Raw genomic sequence first — 17,795 nt, forward strand, 5'->3', positions numbered from 1 at the left:
GGGTGGTGGGGCTCGCCCTTTCCTTGAGAACCCTCCTCCGCGTGGAAGCCATGAACAGCACCCCAGAGATCTGGGAGGGTCCCCAGTACCCACGACAAAGCCGCCGTTTCTTTGGAATCTCAGGTTTTGACTTAAGATTCATTCTCATGTTGCATCCTCCTCCACACCAGCGCCAGCGGGGGCTTTACGCTGAATGCTCCCGGGCGGCTCTGCTCACCCTTCCCCCGAGCCTTGGGGTCTGAGCCTCGTCCATCAGATGCTGGTGACAGCTCCCAGCGCTGTCCAGGTGACCATATGACAGGATAGTTGCCCAGCCAGCAGGCAGGAAGCCAGATTCAGAGCCTGGGCTTGACCTGCAAAGCGCAGGGTGGGGACCCAGCCGCAGGAACAAAGGCCTGTTTACTGGGGCGGGAGGATGCCCGCTGCAGGCTTGCCAGGCTCCGTGGGCTCCACCCAGAGAATCACAATGGGCAGCCTGTGAACCGGCCATCCGATCCTTCCAGGCCGCCGTGCCTGGCGCCGTGGATGAGGTGAGCAGAGAAGAGAAGTCGTGGTGGGGAGCCTCTATGTCCTTGGCGGGACGAGATGCACGTGCACAAGTTCAACCGGGACCATGTGGGCAGAGGGCCGGGGCCGAGCGTGGGAGGCGGCCTAGTGGCCCCCAGGGCTGTCTGCACCCTAATCCCGGAACCTGTGACTATGTTACCTTCTACAGCAGGGGGGAACTCAGGTTCCTAGTGTCCTACCCCCGAAGCGGGAGGACGACCCTAGATTCTCAGGGCAGGCCTGGGGCCCTCGCAGGGGTCCCTTAAATGGGGAAGGGGAGAATCAATGTCAGAGAGATGCAACGTGAGAGATACTTGGTGCCCGTCGCTGGCTGTGAGTAGAGGAGGGGCCACGAGCCCAAGAGAGCAGGCGCCCCAGAAGCTGGAAAGACCTGGAGGTGGATTCTCCCCCGGAGCCTCCAGAGGGAAGCAGGCCTGCCCACGCTTTGCCCTCAGCCCAGTGAGACCCGAGGAGGACGTCTGACCCCGGAGACTGTAAGAGAGTAAATGTGTATCGGGAGCCACAGGTTTGTGGCCACGTGTTACGGCGACAGGACTCTTGCTCTGAGTGATGAGCAGCGTGGAAGTCTCGGTTCTGTCCTCCATGGCGTGGGACCAGGAAGCAGGTACAGCCTGGGGTCCCCTGCCCGGGAGCTGAGCATCACACAGCCTCTGTTAAGGGCTGGGACGGTTAAGGGAGAAGACACCCCAGGGCCCTCGGTGTAGCAACCACATAGCATAGGAGGCAGCCCGGAGTCACGGCCAGCCCCTCCCTCCCCGGGACATGTGCCCAGAATGCTGGCTGGTCCGCTCTTGGGGGTTAGGACTCCTCGCTAGGGCAAGGGGGAGGGCTGCGGGGAGCGGGCTGCGGGCGTGGGGGAAGAGGGGCCGACAGACTGGGGAGCCTGGAAAAGGGGGCCGTGTCCCTTCCCAGATGACCAGAGCCATGGGCGTCAGCTCAAACAGGGGCTTCCTGCTCTTGCGGCCCAAATGGGTTACAGGTGAGTGAAGGTGTTGATCCTTGCTGGCCCGGGGCTGCACCTGGGGCCCGGGCTGGATGGACATCACCCCGCACCCAGCCCCGTCCCCCGCCAGCAAGGAGCCCCAGGGGCACCCAGCCTCTCCTGGTCCCCTGCAAAGATGAGCATCTTCTGCCAGGCCAGGATGTGGGAGAGTTTGGGAAGCAGGTGCAGGGCACTGGGCGGGGCTCACCGTGGATGGCCAGAGTGATGTAGGGCCGAGTGGCCTGGCAGGGAGGGTCAGGGTCATTCCACAAGCCCGGCCTCCTCCAATCCTCCTCCAAGTGCAAAGGGCAGGGCGGCCACTGGGCAAAGGCCTGGTCACCGGATGCCCTGGCCACCGTGGGCACGGGCCCCAGCTCCCGGGCGGGAGGGGTCCTGAGGCGATGAGGACGGAACAGGATGTGGGGATCCCCGACCAGCAAGGGAGGCAGGAGGAGGTGGGGCGGTGTCCCTGCGGCCGCCGGGCTGTGGGGATCCTGCCAGACCTCAGCACCCCCTGACGTAGAGGGGCCCTGACTGTCCCGTCGAGCAGGCCTGCTAGTCGCTCCTGGCGGCGGGGGGGGTGGGGTGGGGTGGGATTTGAATCACGAGGGTCTGACACCCAGATGTGCTGAACTGGAGCCCTGCACTCTGCAGACCCACCCGACCTACACACGGGCCCCTTTGCTCTGTTCTCTCAGGGGAACCCACCCCTCCAAGCTGGGGCTTCATATGGAGTTGTCCCTGGAGAGGGTGTCCTAGTGGGGACAGAACTGGAACGTTCCTGAGATGAGGCCTGCGATGCAGGCTTGAGGCTGACACAGAACTGCTAAGGGCGGGTGTGCCCAGGGTCTTAACCCGAGAGGACCCCCGGTCGGAGCCGGAGGATGGGACGGGGGGCCAAGGAAGCCCGCTTTGATGTCCGCTGACCGGAGCAGGGCCTGGCCGGGGGCCCTGGCCTGGGGCTCATTGCGGAGAGAAGGCACCTTGGAAACCACTCAGGCCCATGGCCCCGCGTGTCCCGATCCACAGGCAGAGGCGCTTCTGTCCCATGGAAGCCCCGAGCTGGGCGGCACAGAGTGTGCTCGGGGTGACCCAGGGGCTGCCAGGCTTTGCCGCGTGGAAAACCAGTGCCCCAGACCACGGCCCCTGCTCACCAGCCACCAGCAATGTGAGGGGAGCGCTCAGGGTCCAGGCTCCCCGTCCACTCCGAGGGCCCGGGTGCCGTCGCCCATCTCTGGGCCAGTGTTCCACGTCCCCCCACCCCAAGGAGTGCCTGGGGGCTCCTGCGGCCGGGGCACAATTCCTAGGCACCCAGAGGCCTGAGGTGAGCACGTGCCCACACGTCCCCTTACGCTGAGCCCCGGGGACAACGCTGCTGGCGCTGGCAGCGGCACCAGGGAACCCCCTGCCCCACACGGACTAAGGGGCGGGAGAGAAAGAGGAGGCCCCAGATATCCTGGCCTCTCTCGGGTGGTGGGTGTCCCAGCCTGGGCTCCCCCCGCCCAGCCAGGTGGCCTCACTGTTCCCAGGGTGTGGGCCCCAACCCCAAGGCCCGCCCCACCCACTGCGTGGTAGGGGGCCGGGAGCTTAGCGCGCGTGCAGCTATCTGTGGCCAGACGCCCTTCCCATCCCTCTCGGCCTGGTCCCTCCGCCCTCCCAGGAGGCCTCCGTCATGAGTCACGTCCACACTGGGGCCGAGCAGAAGCAGCCTCAGACTTCGGAGGCCACGCCCTCCAGGAGTGGGGCGCTGCCCCAGCTGGTGGCCTGGAGCAGGGGAGGGGAGGAGGGCGTCTGCCGTGCCCCGGTCCCCGTAGCTCACAGCAGTCCAGGCCGCTGCTCTCCCAGGTCTCGCTCAGCCAGTCCTGCAGGCCTGGGCCGGTCATGGCGAGAGCATATCACCAGCTGAGGATTCTTTGGCATCGTGTCCTGTGACTCTGTCCTGAGTGGCTCAGAGGTCAGGTGCCATGCTCAGAAACGGCCAGCCCCAGCCCCTGCTGGCCAGGAGGAGCCAGGACCGCCGCTGGCCCTTAGCAAGCTGGACTGTCCTGAGGGGGACCCACCCAGAGATCCCAGGGCCAGCGAGGGGGCAGCAGGGCTGGGGGGCTGGGGAGCTGGCAGGCAGAGAGGAGGTCTCCAGGGGTCTGAGCCACTTGATGGGGCCAGGACAGAACCCCACAGTCACACCGAGCCCTGGGGGGTCGCAGTAGCAGTAGCCCCTGCTCTCATCCTGGCCCTGCCTCAACCCGTCTTGGCCTGTGCCGGCCTGCATCCTCTGGCCTCAGTTTCTTGATCTGAGACACCAGTTTGGACCAATTAGATGAGCTCATAGTTAAGGCAGGGGACAGTTCTTCTGCTAACCTGGCGTAGGGGCTGAACGGTGGCCCTGAAAGAGATGTCTGCCCAGACCCGAGAATGTGGGCTTTCGTGGAATGCGGCCCTTGCAGATGTGATCAAGGTTAAGGGCAGAGATGAGGGCATCCTGGATCAGGGCGACCCTAAGTCCAGTGACGGAAAAGAGACACAGACACGCAGGGAGGGGCCGCAGGAGGACAGAGGCAGAGATGGGCTGATGCGTCTACAGGCCGAGGGGCACCGAGGCGTGCTGGCTGCCAGCAGGAGCTGGACAGGCCTGGGCCAGACCCTCCCTCACGTCCTCAGGAGGAATAGCTGCCCCCCGCACCTTGACTTGGATTTCTGGCCTCCAGAGCTGTGAGAGAAGGGATTTCTGTGGTCTAACCCGCCCGGTTTGTGGCGACTTGTTACAGCAGCTCCAGGAAACGGTTACAGCCGGGACACTCAGGGCAAGGGACACTCCAGTGACTCACCTCAGAGCCATCAGGAGCGGAAGGCGGGGCGAGAAGGCCCTCCCACGTGGTCACAAGGTGCAAGGCGGGGAGGGAGCAGACAGTGGCGGAGGTGTCTGCTGGCACGGAGGGCTTTTCTGCAGCACGGCTGACAGCGACTCCGGTCTTTCTGCCCCCTCCCGCCTGTCCTCACAGGGCACATTACCCACTTCCTGGGGTGACCGGCCCAAACTGGACCCCCAGTGGGCAGCCGCCCGACTGGGGGTGTCAGTGGTGGAGCCAGGGAAGCACGGGCAGTGAGACCCCAGGTCGGTGCGCCCGGAGCAGAGTCTGAGTGTTCCGATGGGGTATGGGGTCCCCTCACTGCGTCCCTGCTGGGCCTGGATGGTCACTTGGCAGAGGTGGGGGTGGGGTAGGACCCCCGAGAACCCCTCCAGCTGGATCCTTGGATTCTCCGAGGAGAGGGGAGTGTCGCCAGCCCTCCTGTGAACCAGGGCAAGGTGGGCCCGAGTGAAGGGCAAGCGTCAGGTCCCCCATGCGCTCTGCGGTGGCGCGGCACGCGGGCTCTGACCTCCGGGCACTGCTGTGCCGCTGGGAGACACCACCCACCCCAGGGCTGAGGGCACAGCGTGGCTGGGAGCAAGTGATGGCATCGGGGTGCCCCAGCAGGCCGGCTGCTTGGAGGAGGGCCACTCCGAGCAGGTAAACTGAGGCCCCACGGACACACAGGTTCGTCGCCAGGCACAGAGGGAGGTGGGATTCAGGCCGTGGAAGGTGGTCCCTGCCCGGAGTTGGGATACCCTGTTGTCAGGGGCACCCTGGAGGGTGCTGGGCTGGTGACAGGAGGACACCTCACTCGTTTCAGCTGAGACCAGGTTGAGGGGAGTTGGGGGGACACCCGCCAGGGCCCTTGCAAGGATCAAGTGTCGAGTCTCCGAGGTGACAGGTGTTCGTTCCTGCCCCAGAGAGGGAGGGGTCAGAGACAAAGGGAGGGCTGAGACGGCCACACGTGGGAGCTGCGGGCCGTACCGCTGACCCCAACGGGTTCTCTGCTCCCAGCAAAGTGCTGGCTGACACCTGGCCTCCGGGTCTCTTAAAGCGATTGTTTTTCCGCCACATTGTGGCGGCTGTGTTTTCATCAGGGTCCTCTGGGGATGCTTCCATCTCAGTGAAATTGCAGGTCTGCCGTAGCGCCCCAGCCCCTGCCAAGTCTCTCAGTCAGCTGGAGTCCTCGGTGGCCGCAGGATGGCAAGCCACTTCTCCTGGGAGCGCTCCCGAGCCCACTGGGGGCAGAGAGTCCAGCTCCGCTCCCTCCCCTCGGGGCCTGACCCCGGGATGCTTGCATCACGGGAACTGCTTTTAGCAGCCCCTTCGCCTGAGCCATCCAGCGCACGCGGGGGGGCCCAGAGTGTGGGCTCAGCAGGCAGCGCTTGGTGGACAGGCAGCCCGTCTCTCTGGGCTTGCAGGGGAGCCGTGATGTCACCATGATTCCACGCGGCTGCCAAGCGCCCAGCGTGACGGCCCCTCCTGGCCAGCTCGGCACTGACGCAAATCAAAAGCTTCTAGCTCTCTGAGCAGCTGCCACCCTGTCCTCCGCCGGCAGCCCTGTGGTCCACGGCAGGGAGGGCAGGCAGCGGCGGGCTCCAGCGTGGGACCTGGCATTTGAGGTCATCAGCTGCTCTTTAAAGCGCAGGCAGCGTGGCACGGGGGGTCCTTGGAGGTCAAGGAGAGCCAGCCACTCGCATAGCTCCTGGTGAGGTCAGCCGCCCTGCCCCTCCATCCAGCGGTGCCTGGGGCCCTTCAGCTCTGGTCACGGCTGCTGGCCCAAAGTGGCACTAGGGGCATGGGAGGACGTTAGGCCAGGTGGACCCACCCCGGGGACGGATGGGGGCAGGGGGCAGGGCGGCCCCTGCGTGGCGTCAAGCAGGGTGGGGTGGAGCTCCGTCTTCCTCTGGGTCTCCTTTCACCGTGGGTGTAAATAGCGGCCTTCCGGAGCTGCTACTGCGAGGTCTCCCTGAGCCTCCGAGGGGCTGCTGGAGTCTCACCTTTCAGCACATCCTCGCCACACGACCCGCAGACGACACACCTCCGGGGCTCCTTGGAGGGACGTGGGGAGCCAGGCATGGCGACCAGGTGGATCCAGAGCGACCTTCCTGGCGTCTCCGGCTGAGAGCCGTCCTGGGGGCCTGCCTGCCCCGGAGAAGGCCACCTCAGCCTGCCTGCCGGAGCGTCCTGTCCTTCCTTAGACACGCACACACAGGCTCATGCATGTACACGCACGTGCACGCACACACACACACGCAGCACGTGCGCACACACACAGGAGTGCAAGCACCCGCGAACATGTGAACACATGCATGTGCCCCACACTCCCACAGTGTACGTGCACATGTAGACACGCATACCACACACACACACGCACACACGCACGCACGCACGCACGCACGCACACACGCACGGGGGTCCAGCTGCTTTCCATTCCCAGATCAGCGCCTGCTGTCGCCGACAGGGCACCTTCCAGGATTTCGACCAATCCCTGCTCATGCGAGGACCCCCGCCCCTGTGCAGGCAGGACCCTGACCCTCTGCCCTCGGCCTCAGTGGACGCAGGAGGACAGACTGCCCAGGGGCTGGGATGGCCGCCTGGGGGGCAGCATGAGGAAGCCACTTGGGGTCCAGGGGCGGGTCCAGGCAGGCAGGACAAGACAGGAGCTGAGGACGAGGACTCCAGGCCCTACCTCAAGGGCACCTTTGTCTCCACAGGAACTGGGCTGACCAGAAGCCAGCTCCGGCCACCTCCGCCTCAGCACAGGCAAATGACTACGTAGCCGGGCGGACGCGGCCGGGTCGCGTGTGGAGAAGGGCCCACCTGGGGGTCACCCTGGGTGAGGTGGGAGGCCGCAGCTGACCCCTGCCTGTGGGCAGCACGCGAAGGGTCGGGACCCCTCCCCGCAGAGCGCCTGCTGTGGCGAGGCTGGCCTGCGAGGCGTTGCCTGGAGACCCGAAGTGTCCGGCGCTCCGTTCCATCCGCATCAGCAGCGGGCCCGCCAGGGGGCCGTCCCCCCTCTTCTCATCACGGGGCTCTGTCCCGTCCTCGTCCCAAGGCAGAGGTGCTGCCGCTGCCCTGTGGGGACTCTCAGGACCCTGGGCCTGCGGCCGCTGCACAGCCTGCAGCCCTGACGCTGAGTCGGGTCCACGGGACTCCGGGTCAGCACGAGGTCGAGGGCTGGTGAGTCCTCTGCTCTCCTTCCTCACCCCCACCAGAGCCCTGCTGCGCCGTCCTGGATGTTCCCACCCACGACCCCAGGCAGCTCTGGGCCCTTTTGCCTGCAGATGGATGAGGTACAGCAGGGGTTCGGAAGCAAAATGACCGTGGCAAGAAGCAGACAGACAGACGGACAGACAGACAAAAGGCTGGGTCTTGCAGGACACCCCAGGCTGCTGGCGGGGCTTCTCAGAGGGTGGCTCGGGGGCCCCTGAACTGGACCTCCTGCTCTGGGGTCGGGAGGTCTGCAGGTTTCTGGGCAGCCCTGCGTCCTCAGTCACCAGAGCAGAGCCTCACGGGGCCAGACCGGCCTGGCTCCTGGGCCCACCTGGAGGGGGGACCCTGGGGCTCCTCAGGAAGAGCTGCTCCCGTCCCATGGCCTCCCTTCTGGCTCCCTCTTTCTGCTCGTGGACGGAGGCTGGTCTTTGTTTTGTTTTGTTCTAATAACCTAAACAATTGGCACAGAGGCTGCATCAGCTGATGGGCAGCCGGCCGATGGTCACGCTGTCCACGTGGCCAGGCTGGCGGCCGTCACGTGCAAGCGGGGCGGGGACTGGGTGGGCGAGCCCAGCAGGGGCGCCCCAGGCTCAGCAAAGGCGTCCCAGAGCTAGAAGCACGCCCCTCCCCTCCCCTCCCCTCCCCACACCAATGGGAAATGGGGCAGGAGGGTTGAGCCGCCCCTACTCCCCAAGGCAAACAGAGACCTGGCCGCCAGCCGCGCCCCCGACAGAGGGCCCTGCACCCCCGACAGAGGGCCCTTTCTTCTGTGCTCCAGCTGAGCAAGGTCGACTGCGGCCAACAGTTTCTGCTTTCCTGCCCACTCCCTCTCGAGAGCTGCGGTGGCAGTGCCCCAAAGCCGGTATTCGCACACATTCCAACCTGCCCTTGGTTTGTAAGATGTAAATATTTGCTCTTCCATTAAGAAAATAATCAGAAGTTATCCTTTAAGTGGAGTGTACACACCGGTGCCCTTCAAAAGGCAAATGCTGCTCTTCCTAAAGGTGGAAGGAGAGAGCCGGGCTGGGCGGCTCTGGGGGTGTAGGCCTGCCTCTCTGTGCTGCGCCCACCTGCCTGAATGCTCTAGCAGCTCAGGCAGCATGCAGGGGAGACCGCATGGGGCACGAGGCAGCCCTGGCATCTCACAGCCCAGCCCACCTCTGGGGCTGGGCAGGATGCAGGCGGGCTTCTGTCTGGGGGTGAGCCTTTCCGGCCCCAAGTCTGCGCAGGGCCTGGCTGGAGAGCAGTTGGCAATGAGAGAGAGAGTGGGAAGCTGTGCTCTGGGCGGAAGGTCTGTATCTGGGTCTCAACTCTGCCTCGTCCTTGGCACACGAAGTGGGCCGCCGGCTGACCCTCGCCAGGCTCCCGTTCTCTTCGTGTAAAACGACGGGGTCCCAGCTGCTTTGTACCGCCGCTGCCCTCCCCGGTGAGTGAAGCTGGAGCTGGCGGTCCGGGCCGTGCTTTGGGGAGCCCGTGGCGGGCGCTTTGCGGGTAGCACTTATAGCGGCTTCGCGGCAGCCGAGCTGGGAGTGTTTACACCATGGGCATTGGCAAGTGCAGCAAATCCGGGCTGTCTGAGAGCTGGTTACCCGTGTGCCCCTAGCTCTGGTCATCGAAGCCCCTCCCATCTCTCAACCCTGGGGTCAAAGCAAGGACTAGAAGGAGGATATGAAGTGTTCGCAGGAATACCCCGGAAAACAAACGAACAATGACATCAACGCCCAGGCCCGCTCTCTCCAGGCCCCAGCAGGCCCCTTCCCTGGAGACCAGGCTCTCCCGGAGGCCAGACTCCCATGGGCACGGCAGGCTGCCCACCCTCAGGGACACTTGCACAAGGACGTCGCATCTGCGGGCTCCGGGAAGTCCCGAGGGCGGCTCCCCCGACCTGCGTGGCTACGGCTGCCCTGGCGTCCTCACTGCCTTCTGTAAATACTTGTGGAGAAGCCTGTGGCCTCTTTGGATCTGGGTGTGCACACGTCTGAGGCCTGGCCCTGGCTCTCTTCCCCAGGGGCTCCTGCAGGACGTGCTGCCTGATGGGACCCCGCCGAGGAAGCCCCGCGGGCGGGGTGGCGGTGCAGAGGGAAAGGTGCCAGGACCCCCGTGATCTCATTCGGGCCCCTCGCATTGCCCTCTGACCCAGGCTCTGGGCTTGAATTACGAGAATCCCGTAAGGTAACGTAGGTGGGGAGCTGCTGCCTGGTGGAGGCTCAGGTGGGACCAGCGTCCTCTTTGTCCTGACCACGTGCTCCTGCGCTCTCTGGATGTGCCCAGAGCTTCCTGGCTCTGGGTAGGGGGAGGGTTTGTTTCTTTTCTGGCAGCAGGAGCCCAAGATCAGGCAACAGCCCACCTGCGTGAGGGTGCGGGGCGGGGGAGAAGGTGGTCCCACAGGAAATGCCAAATGGGCACCTGGGGCACTTCCTGAGTGTGATCACATGCCCGCGAGTGGGTGGGCCGTCCTTACCTTTTTCCTCCTAGAAAGCATGCCTCCACCTGGAGGCCCTCCAGGCTGGACTCTCCCTCTTTTAGGAAGCCGCTCTGTCCCGAGCCTATCTGGCTGGTCTTACTATCCTTCTCACTCCTCCTGGGTCCCCAGCCTCCAGGGGACCCTTCTCAAGGGCCTGTGGACATTCTGCCACCCTGTCAGCCTGGAGGATGCTTCTCTACTTGTCCCGAAGACAGGGCAGCTTCCCCCAGGTGCGTTCCACATTCTGGAAGGCTCCCAAGAGCAGACGTCCAGTGAAAGGCAAGCCTGCCTCTGCAGTCACACGGGTTTCCAGCGGGCACCCCCCTCCCCTGATGCGCAGTCACCCATCCCTGCCTTGGAGCCGCGGCGGCTGGGAGACGGCGGGGTGGGCTGCCAGGGGCAGGGGTGAGCAGCCATTGCCCCGGGGCCCGTGGAGGCTGCCTGTCAAACAGCACAGGACACGTGATCCCCGAATCCCAACTCCCAAGGCAGAGAGGTCTGCAGGTGGGCCACGTGTGGCCACCGTCCACCTCCTGCACAGGCCATCTGTTGGAGGGTTCCTCCTGGCTCCCTCTGCGTGGAGTCCCCTGCCAGGGGTGTTGGGGACACTTGGCTCTGTCCTCAATGCTGTGACACCTGGACTCTGCAGTTTGGGCTAAGATAGAAAACGGGTGGAATGTTCCTGAGACGAAACCCCTCATCCCACTGTCCAGTGGTTCCCAGACCACACTGAGTGCGTCAGAAAGCTGTCCGTCTCCTGGTCATAATGCCCCTCACGGGCTGGCGGTAGACTGTGCCCTCAATTTGTCTTAGGTGGGAAGTGGAGCCCATAGAACTCTCTGAGGCCTTACGGCAGACAAGCAGGGGCAGCCAGACAAGGGCCTTGGGTGGTCTGAGCCCGGATGTTCTAGCAGGTACTGAAGGCCACGCCCAGATCCCCCCCCACCCCCCCGCTCCACGTGGCTTGCGTCTGCCTTAGACATCTCCCACCGGAGAACCGGCCGCAGCCCCCAGCACAGGCCTTATGGCTGGGACCACAGGCCCGCCCCTCCCTCTAGGACCCACCCGCGGAGGCACGGACGGCCCCCCACCAACAAAAAACATGACCCAGTACCCCAGACTCCTCCGCGTTGTCCCCAGAGCACGAGGGACGGGTCAGACTTCTGCCCCTACTGAGCTGCTCCCATCCCCGTGGCCCAGCACTCCCAGGATGGGATGAGGCCGCTCTCTCTCCTTCAAGGGCAGAGGAAAAGCTCAGCTCTTCTCGGATTCCTCCTAGGGCGCCTGGTGCAGTCCACACGCGTGTTTTGCGGCTGACTCAGAGAGGGAAGGCAGTGGCGGGAAACACACACAGCGGCAGATTCCTTCCCCGTCGTCAGGCACCGGCCCCGGCTCCGACCCCGACCCCGCAAGGCTGGACGCCTGCTAGGCTGGTGACTGACGTGGCCCCAGGCAGGGAGGGGACATCAGGGCCAGAGAAGCCCAGGTCCAGAGGGAAGAGGCCTCAAGGTCAGCAGGGCCACGGGGACCCTCCGCTGGAGGCCGGAGGAGGGACAGGATGCAGTGTCTGCTTTTAAAAGTCATGGATTGATTTTCTTGTGTTTTAGAAAAATGCAGAGCATCAAAACCACGATTGCAGGGATTTTAGCCCTACGGCCAAGACTGAGTCAGCAGTGATGTCAGCCCTGAGCTGACTGAAGGAAAACTAGGAAATGAGAACACGTCTTGGACCTGCCGAGACCTTGCTGTGGACCATGAATGACGGAAGCGTGGGCAGCGTGGAGCTGGCCGGGCTCTGCAGGCTGTTTGTGGAAAGGGCCAGGGAGTAAATAGTTTAGGTGCTGTGGCCACTCGGTCCCTGTTGCAACCGCTCGGCTCTGCCCTCGTACCGTGAAAGCCGCCGTGGACGACAGGCAAATGAGTGGTCGTGGCCTCGTGCCAATAAAACTTTATTTGTGGGCCCTGAGATGTGAGTTTTGTATAATTTCCACATGTTGTCAAATCATCCCTTCTTCTTCTCCTTCTTCCCCCCCTTCCCTCCCCCCCTTCCCTCCCCTCCTCCTTCCAGCCATTTAAGTGGGTTAAAACCATTCTCAGCCAGAGGCCTGGGTACAGACAGGCCGGCTTTGGGCCATAGCTGGCGACCCTGATGCCGTCTGATGCGCTCTTTTGTGGATGCAGTGATAGACCCAGCAGTGGGCAGGGACTTGCTGAAGCACACAGGGCACGCGGGAGCAGAGCCTGGACTGGGGCAGCCCCACACTCACCCACACTCCCTGCTTCTGCTTCCTGGGGCCCCTGGGGTGCCACACCCCCTGACCTCCGCAGCACCCCGCTCCTTCGGGGAGGGAACAGGCACAGCCCGACTCTGAGTGGTTCTGGAGGCTGCGGATCTCAGAGCCCAGCCTGCGGGGACCCCGGAGACTTGAATGACCCCCGCCCCCTGCTGCCCCAACTCCACGCCCACCTCCTGGCTAACGCGACTGGCCCAGGAGGGGACGCCAAGCAGCGGGGTCGGGCCTCCGTGGAGGTGGAGAGGAAGGGGCTCTTGTTCCTCTGGGGACTCTAAGCTGGACCACCATGCAGGCCTTGACCCCTGTCCCCAGACTCCTGAGAAGTCCCCTCTGCAGGGAGAGAGGCCCCACCTGGAGAGAACCGGGGCGGGAGAGAGCAGAGAGGTGGGGAGACACCCAGGCCGCCGGAGGCCCCGAGGCCCGCCCTGCCCAGGACTCCCAATAAACTCTGTTTTTGCTTTAAGTTATTTTGAGTTGGGAGTTTGTTTTTTGTTTTCTGAAGTTCCATATCTTGAGCTCGCCCTTGACACTTCCTGAAGGAGAACCACACAGAGGATGCTGGGCCCAGAGTTCACGGTAGAGCAGCTGCGCGGCAGGGCCAGGAGTCAGCGGGGGTGCTGCAGGGAGGAGTGTGAGCTGACGGGGGGCCTCACACTCGAGAGAGAAGATGACACCCCGGGAAACCCCGCACCCTGAGCGGCCCCTCCTTAGAGCTGCCCCAGGAGACCCTGGAACACGGCCTCGCAGGCGTGTCGCCCTCGCCAGGAGCCCCTTCCCGGCCCATCTGCCCCCGACCCCTCCAGGGGGTGCAGTCGCTGCGCCCAGATGAGCCCTGGGAGCTGGCGGCTGCGCCGGAATATTCCAAAGGCCCAGGAGGCTGTCAGACTGTGACGTGTGATAAAATCCCCAAATGTTCCAGGACAGGAAACCGGTTTAACCTTAACGTTTCCCTGCCGATGGCTCCTGACCGTCTCACATCACAGCCTGGCTGCGGTCCTGCGAGAGGCCATGCCCTGAGCCAACAAGGGCCTGAAACACCTTTTGGCATGCGGCAGTTGGTGAGACATGAATAAAAGATCCATTGGACATTAAAGCATCCCTTCTCTAAGACAGCGCTTTATCTGCCTCTGAAGGGGATGAGGGCCTGGGGGAAGCTGCCCAGGGTGAGGAGGTCAGCGGCCAGCTGTGGACACCGCAGCCGCCTCTGAGCATTGTGACAGCAGCCGGGGGGGCCGAGGGCCCCGCCCCCCAGCTGAGGCTTGGCCCCGCCCACCAGGACACCTGGTTCCCGGGGCTCCTGTGGGAAGGGCATGCTGAGCCGGCACCTGGCCGGGCCTGTCCTGTCCGGGGGCCCTGGGGGGGCCTTGATGAAGGTGGACTTGTGTGCAAAGGGAGGAGGGGTGAGAGGGGCCTCCCTGCCCTCTCTGGGGAGACCAAGGCAGGAGGGGAGCCTGGGCGCTACCCGCACAGAGGACAAATCCCAGAGGACCTCCACCTGCAGGCTGGAGAAGTAAGAGGGCTGTTGGGGATTGTCCAGTGCAGACCCCGAAGCCCCGCTTCTTCCCACATTCCTGCCTGACTTGCACAATGCTCTGAAGAGGCCTCGGTGGGGAGAAAGCCACGGGCCTGGGGAGTGAGGGCCCAGCCTGCCTGGAGCCCTCCCGAGATGCCTCCGAACCAAGGGGGTCCTTTAGACCCTTACTTCTTTCAATGCTGTGTCAAAATTGTCCAGCGTGGCACCTTTTAGTACAGGTATAAGAATATGTGTGTAGACCCTGCGTAAGAGCATGAATCAAATTGATTAGCAGAAGTGTATTTTTCCATATTTCCTTTTTTTTAAACAGTCCTAATCTTTTTTTAAAAATTTATTTATTTTATTTGTTTATTTTTGGCTGCGTTGGGTCTTTGTTGCTGCGCGCAGGCTTTCTCTAGTTGCTGTGAGTGGGGGCTACTCTTCGTTGCAGTGCGCGGGCTTCTCATTGAAGTGGCTTCTCCTTATTGAGGACCATGGGCTCTAGGCGCATGGGCTTCAGTAGTTGTGGCTCGTGGGCTCACTAGTTGTGGCTTGCGGGCTCTAGAGTGCAGACTCAGTAGTTGTGGCACACGGGCTGAGTTGCTCCGCGGCATGAGGGATCTTCCTGGACCAGGGTTCGAACCCGTGTCCCCTGCATTGGCAGGCGGATTCTTAACCACTGCACCACCTGGGAAGCCCTGCCATAATTTCTAAACAGCGTCCCGCATATATGACTGTGGTTTAAAGCTCCTGAAAAGATGTTCAAGAAAGGTTGGAGTCCTCCGGCAACTTAACTGACCTCTTGAAGGCCACGGCTGAATTGAAGTAAGTTCTGGAAACAGGAGGTACCTGGGTCACCTCAGGATATAATCCCAGAGGGACTCTCTTCACCCCCAGACTTATTTCTCCCTTCCCCTCCCCCTCCTTCCCTCCCCTCCCCCTCCTCCTCCTTCCCTCCCCTTCCCCTCCTCCCTTCCACTCCCCATCCTTCCCTCCCCTCCCCATCTCCCTTCCCCTCCCCCTCCTCCCCTCCCCTCCCCTCCCCTTCCCCTCCCCCTCCTTCCTTCCCCCCCCTCCTCCCTTCCCTTCCCTCTCCTCTCCTCTCTCTTTCACCAGCTTCCCCTCCCACTTCCTGCCACACACTCACCCTCCACTCCCTTTTCCAAACAGAGCCAGCAGCGCCAGGCCCCTCTTGCCTCCACACCATTACAGGTGGTCCTGCAGGTGAGCCCTCTGACCCCCCCCAGCGCTCATGCCCACCCCCCGTGCCAGGCTCTGGATCCCACTGAACCAGACTTGGGTCCGTAACCACGGATGCAGCTGCTCTGGAGTGACATCTGATAAAGGAGGTTGGACTCAGACGCCGGCTTTCCTACCTGTGCCCCCCACCCCCGTCCCACCCTTTGGCTGAGGGAGGTCAGCCGACCTGGACAGACTCTCCTGCCCGAGGCTCTGGGTTCGCCTGGCCCCTGGGGGCGTTGAGCCCGGTGTCCTCTGTGCTAGCTCTGTGGGGCCAGCGATGTCATGTACAGAACAGCTGACAATTAGCCACCAGCACAATCCAGCTGTGGGTTCCTGGCCCCCATTTTACGGCCGGCACCTCCTCTGCACAGTCCTTACACCCCCCTCCCTCCTGGGGCCTGTGAGACGGCAGCAGAGTGACCCCCAGTCGCAGGGTTCCCCAGGACCACTGAGCAGGTGAAGGGTGGGGGTCAAGGGGGATGGAGGGGACGCTCAGGGCTGATGCTCAGAGGCCCATCATGTGGGCAGCTGCGTACACGGTTTAAACCCTTTTATCCTCACTATAAAAATAATACATATTTATTCATAGAGAATTTGAAAATGAAGAAAACTATTAAAAAAAAAAGAAGAAGGAAAAAACCACCAGCAATCCACCACACAAAGAGAACACGCTCCACATTTCTGGAATGCTTCCTCCCAGCCTTGCCTGTTTCTGTGCATTTTAAAAACAGAGTTAAATATTTTATGTGGGTGTTCGAACTGTGTTTTCTTAGAGTTTGCATTTGTCTAGTCAGCATCCTTTTGTCACAGAGCCAATGGTTTTAACTACATGTTCTTATTTTCTGTATGCTTGAAAATACAGGGAAGCTCTCCCCTCCCTGACTGGGGCGAGACTGCCCTTCCTGGGGCCGCCAGCACTTAGTGACTCGAAGACTCACTAGAGCTCCTTCACCTGCAAACTAACCAATCCCAGTCTATAGCCCCACACCTCCTTATCTAACCTCACACACAGCCCATGTTGCCCCTGCCCCAAACCACTCCAGGGCCGGGTACCAGGCAACGAGAGACCCCTCTGTAGCTCAGAGCTCGCCAGGGTTATTTATACGGGCCAGTCCCGAGCTGTGTCCCCTGCCCCCCCTTGCACTTCCTGCAGAAAACCCGATCAAAGCTCTGGCCTCGGCCCTCCCCCTTGTTCCTGCTCTTGCCTCCTGGCCCAAACCCAGTGCCTCCCCACGGGGCCTGCATGGCGTATGTGCCCCGTCTTCGGGAAATGTAGGTAATAAAAAAAAAATCTTCTTTCAATAGCACTGGCCTCTCCTTGTTGTAACTCACTCATACTGCTGTAAAATAAATCCCAGGTATGTTTTCATACTGTGTGTGTGTGTGTGTGTGTGTGAGTGTGTCTCACTTTTGTCACCTAAGATGGTAACATGGATATTTTCCAATGTCATTAATGCTCTTTTTAAATGTAATTGTAATGAGTGTATAATATCTTCTCCTACGGATATACCAGAATCTCTCCCTCTTTTGCTGTATCTGGTTTGCTTCTATTATTATTATTTTTTATTACCCTGAGATGAACATTTTTGTGAATCGATATTATCCCGTGTTTTGGGATCTTTCCTCATGTTAGACGGTCAGAAACAGAAGCCCTGGATCAAAGGGACGTTGCAGGTGGGGTACACACATTGCATCCTCCAAAGTCTGTCTGCTTTTATGCTCTAATCAGAGCCAGCACTGAGGGTTATCAACTATGTGAAATGTTACCAATTTGACAGGGAAAGTGTCGTGTCGTGGTTTGAATTTCTTTGGCTGCCGGTGAGGTTAGATGGTCCTCCCTGTATTTTGTGGTCACTGATATTTGCTTTCTTGAGAATTCCCTAGTCCTGTTCTTGGCCTATCTTCCAAATTGGGGTCATTGAGACTTTTTTTTTTACTTCGCATATTAAGAGGATTCTCATGGGTTGAATTGTGTCTCCCCCGATTCATATGTTGAAGCCCAAACCCCCAGTAACACAGAATGTGACCTTATTAGGGAATAGGGTCCCTGCAGGTATAATTAGGTAAGATGAGGTCGTATTGGAGCAGGTCGGCCCCTAACCCAAAGTGACTGATGTCCTTATAAAAGGGGGAAATTTGGACACAGACACATGCATAGGGAGACACTGTGTGAAGATGAAAGCAGATCAGGTGATGTTTCTACAAGCCAAGGAACCCCAAGACTGTGTGCAAACCCCCAGAATCTAGGGGAGAGCCCAAGATAGACTTTCCCTCAGAGCCCTAGGAGGAGCCAACCCTGCCCACACCTTGATTTTGGACTTCCAGCCTCCAGAGCCAAGATAATATATTTTTTTTCTTTTTAAATTAATCTATTTAATTTATTATTTTTGGCTGCGTTATGTCTTCGTTGCTGCACAAGGGCTTTCTCTAGTTGCAGCGAGTGGGGGCTGTTCTTCGTTGCGGTGCGCGGGCTTCTCATTGCAGTGGCTTCTCTTGTTGTGGAGCATGAGCTCTGGGCGCACGGGCTTCAGTAGTTGCAGCATGAGGGCTCAGTAGTTGTGGCTCACGGGCTCTAGAGCGCAGGCTCAGTAGTTGTGGCGAATGGGCTTAGTTGCTCTGCGGCATGTGGGATCTTCCCGGACCAGGGTTCGAACCCGTGTCCCCTGCA

General features: G+C 61.4%; 1 protein-coding gene and 2 long non-coding RNA genes across 3 annotated transcripts; all 3 read left to right on the forward strand.

Annotated features, from left to right (window-relative positions):
• The first annotated feature begins 392 nt into the window (after positions 1–392).
• LOC141278641 (uncharacterized) lies at positions 393–3,455 on the forward strand. Its single transcript, XM_073804655.1, has 5 exons — positions 393–530; positions 1,002–1,171; positions 1,480–1,546; positions 2,579–2,873; positions 3,210–3,455. The coding sequence occupies exons 2-5, from the start codon at positions 1,117–1,119 to the stop codon at positions 3,453–3,455; spliced, it is 663 nt and encodes a 220-aa protein (XP_073660756.1). The 5' UTR covers positions 393–530; positions 1,002–1,116.
• A 667-nt stretch (positions 3,456–4,122) lies between these two features.
• On the forward strand, positions 4,123–12,817 carry LOC117312239 (uncharacterized). Its single transcript, XR_004526499.2, has 6 exons — positions 4,123–4,431; positions 4,549–6,111; positions 7,116–10,357; positions 10,892–10,992; positions 11,358–11,587; positions 11,686–12,817. It is a non-coding gene; the product is annotated as an uncharacterized lncRNA (long non-coding RNA).
• Positions 12,818–13,701: 884 nt separating this feature from the next.
• On the forward strand, positions 13,702–16,422 carry LOC141278506 (uncharacterized). Its single transcript, XR_012331269.1, has 4 exons — positions 13,702–13,882; positions 14,550–14,710; positions 15,056–15,109; positions 15,717–16,422. It is a non-coding gene; the product is annotated as an uncharacterized lncRNA (long non-coding RNA).
• Positions 16,423–17,795: the final 1,373 nt, after the last annotated feature.

Source organism: Tursiops truncatus, chromosome 4 (genome assembly GCF_011762595.2).
Source record: "Tursiops truncatus isolate mTurTru1 chromosome 4, mTurTru1.mat.Y, whole genome shotgun sequence".
Classification (NCBI taxonomy): Eukaryota; Metazoa; Chordata; class Mammalia; order Artiodactyla; family Delphinidae; genus Tursiops; species Tursiops truncatus.

What these genes read in the sequence shown, in the direction of transcription:
- LOC141278641 (XM_073804655.1), top strand. Translation starts at nt 1,117, where the DNA reads ATGAGCAGCGTGGAAGTCTCGGTTCTGTCCTCCATGGCGTGGGACCAG. An exon ending in GGCGTGGGACCAGGAAGCAG is followed by an intron (nt 1,172 to 1,479) that starts GTACAGCCTGGG and finishes GTCCCTTCCCAG; the next exon opens with ATGACCAGAGCCATGGGCGT. An exon ending in GCGGCCCAAATGGGTTACAG is followed by an intron (nt 1,547 to 2,578) that starts GTGAGTGAAGGT and finishes CCCGATCCACAG; the next exon opens with GCAGAGGCGCTTCTGTCCCA.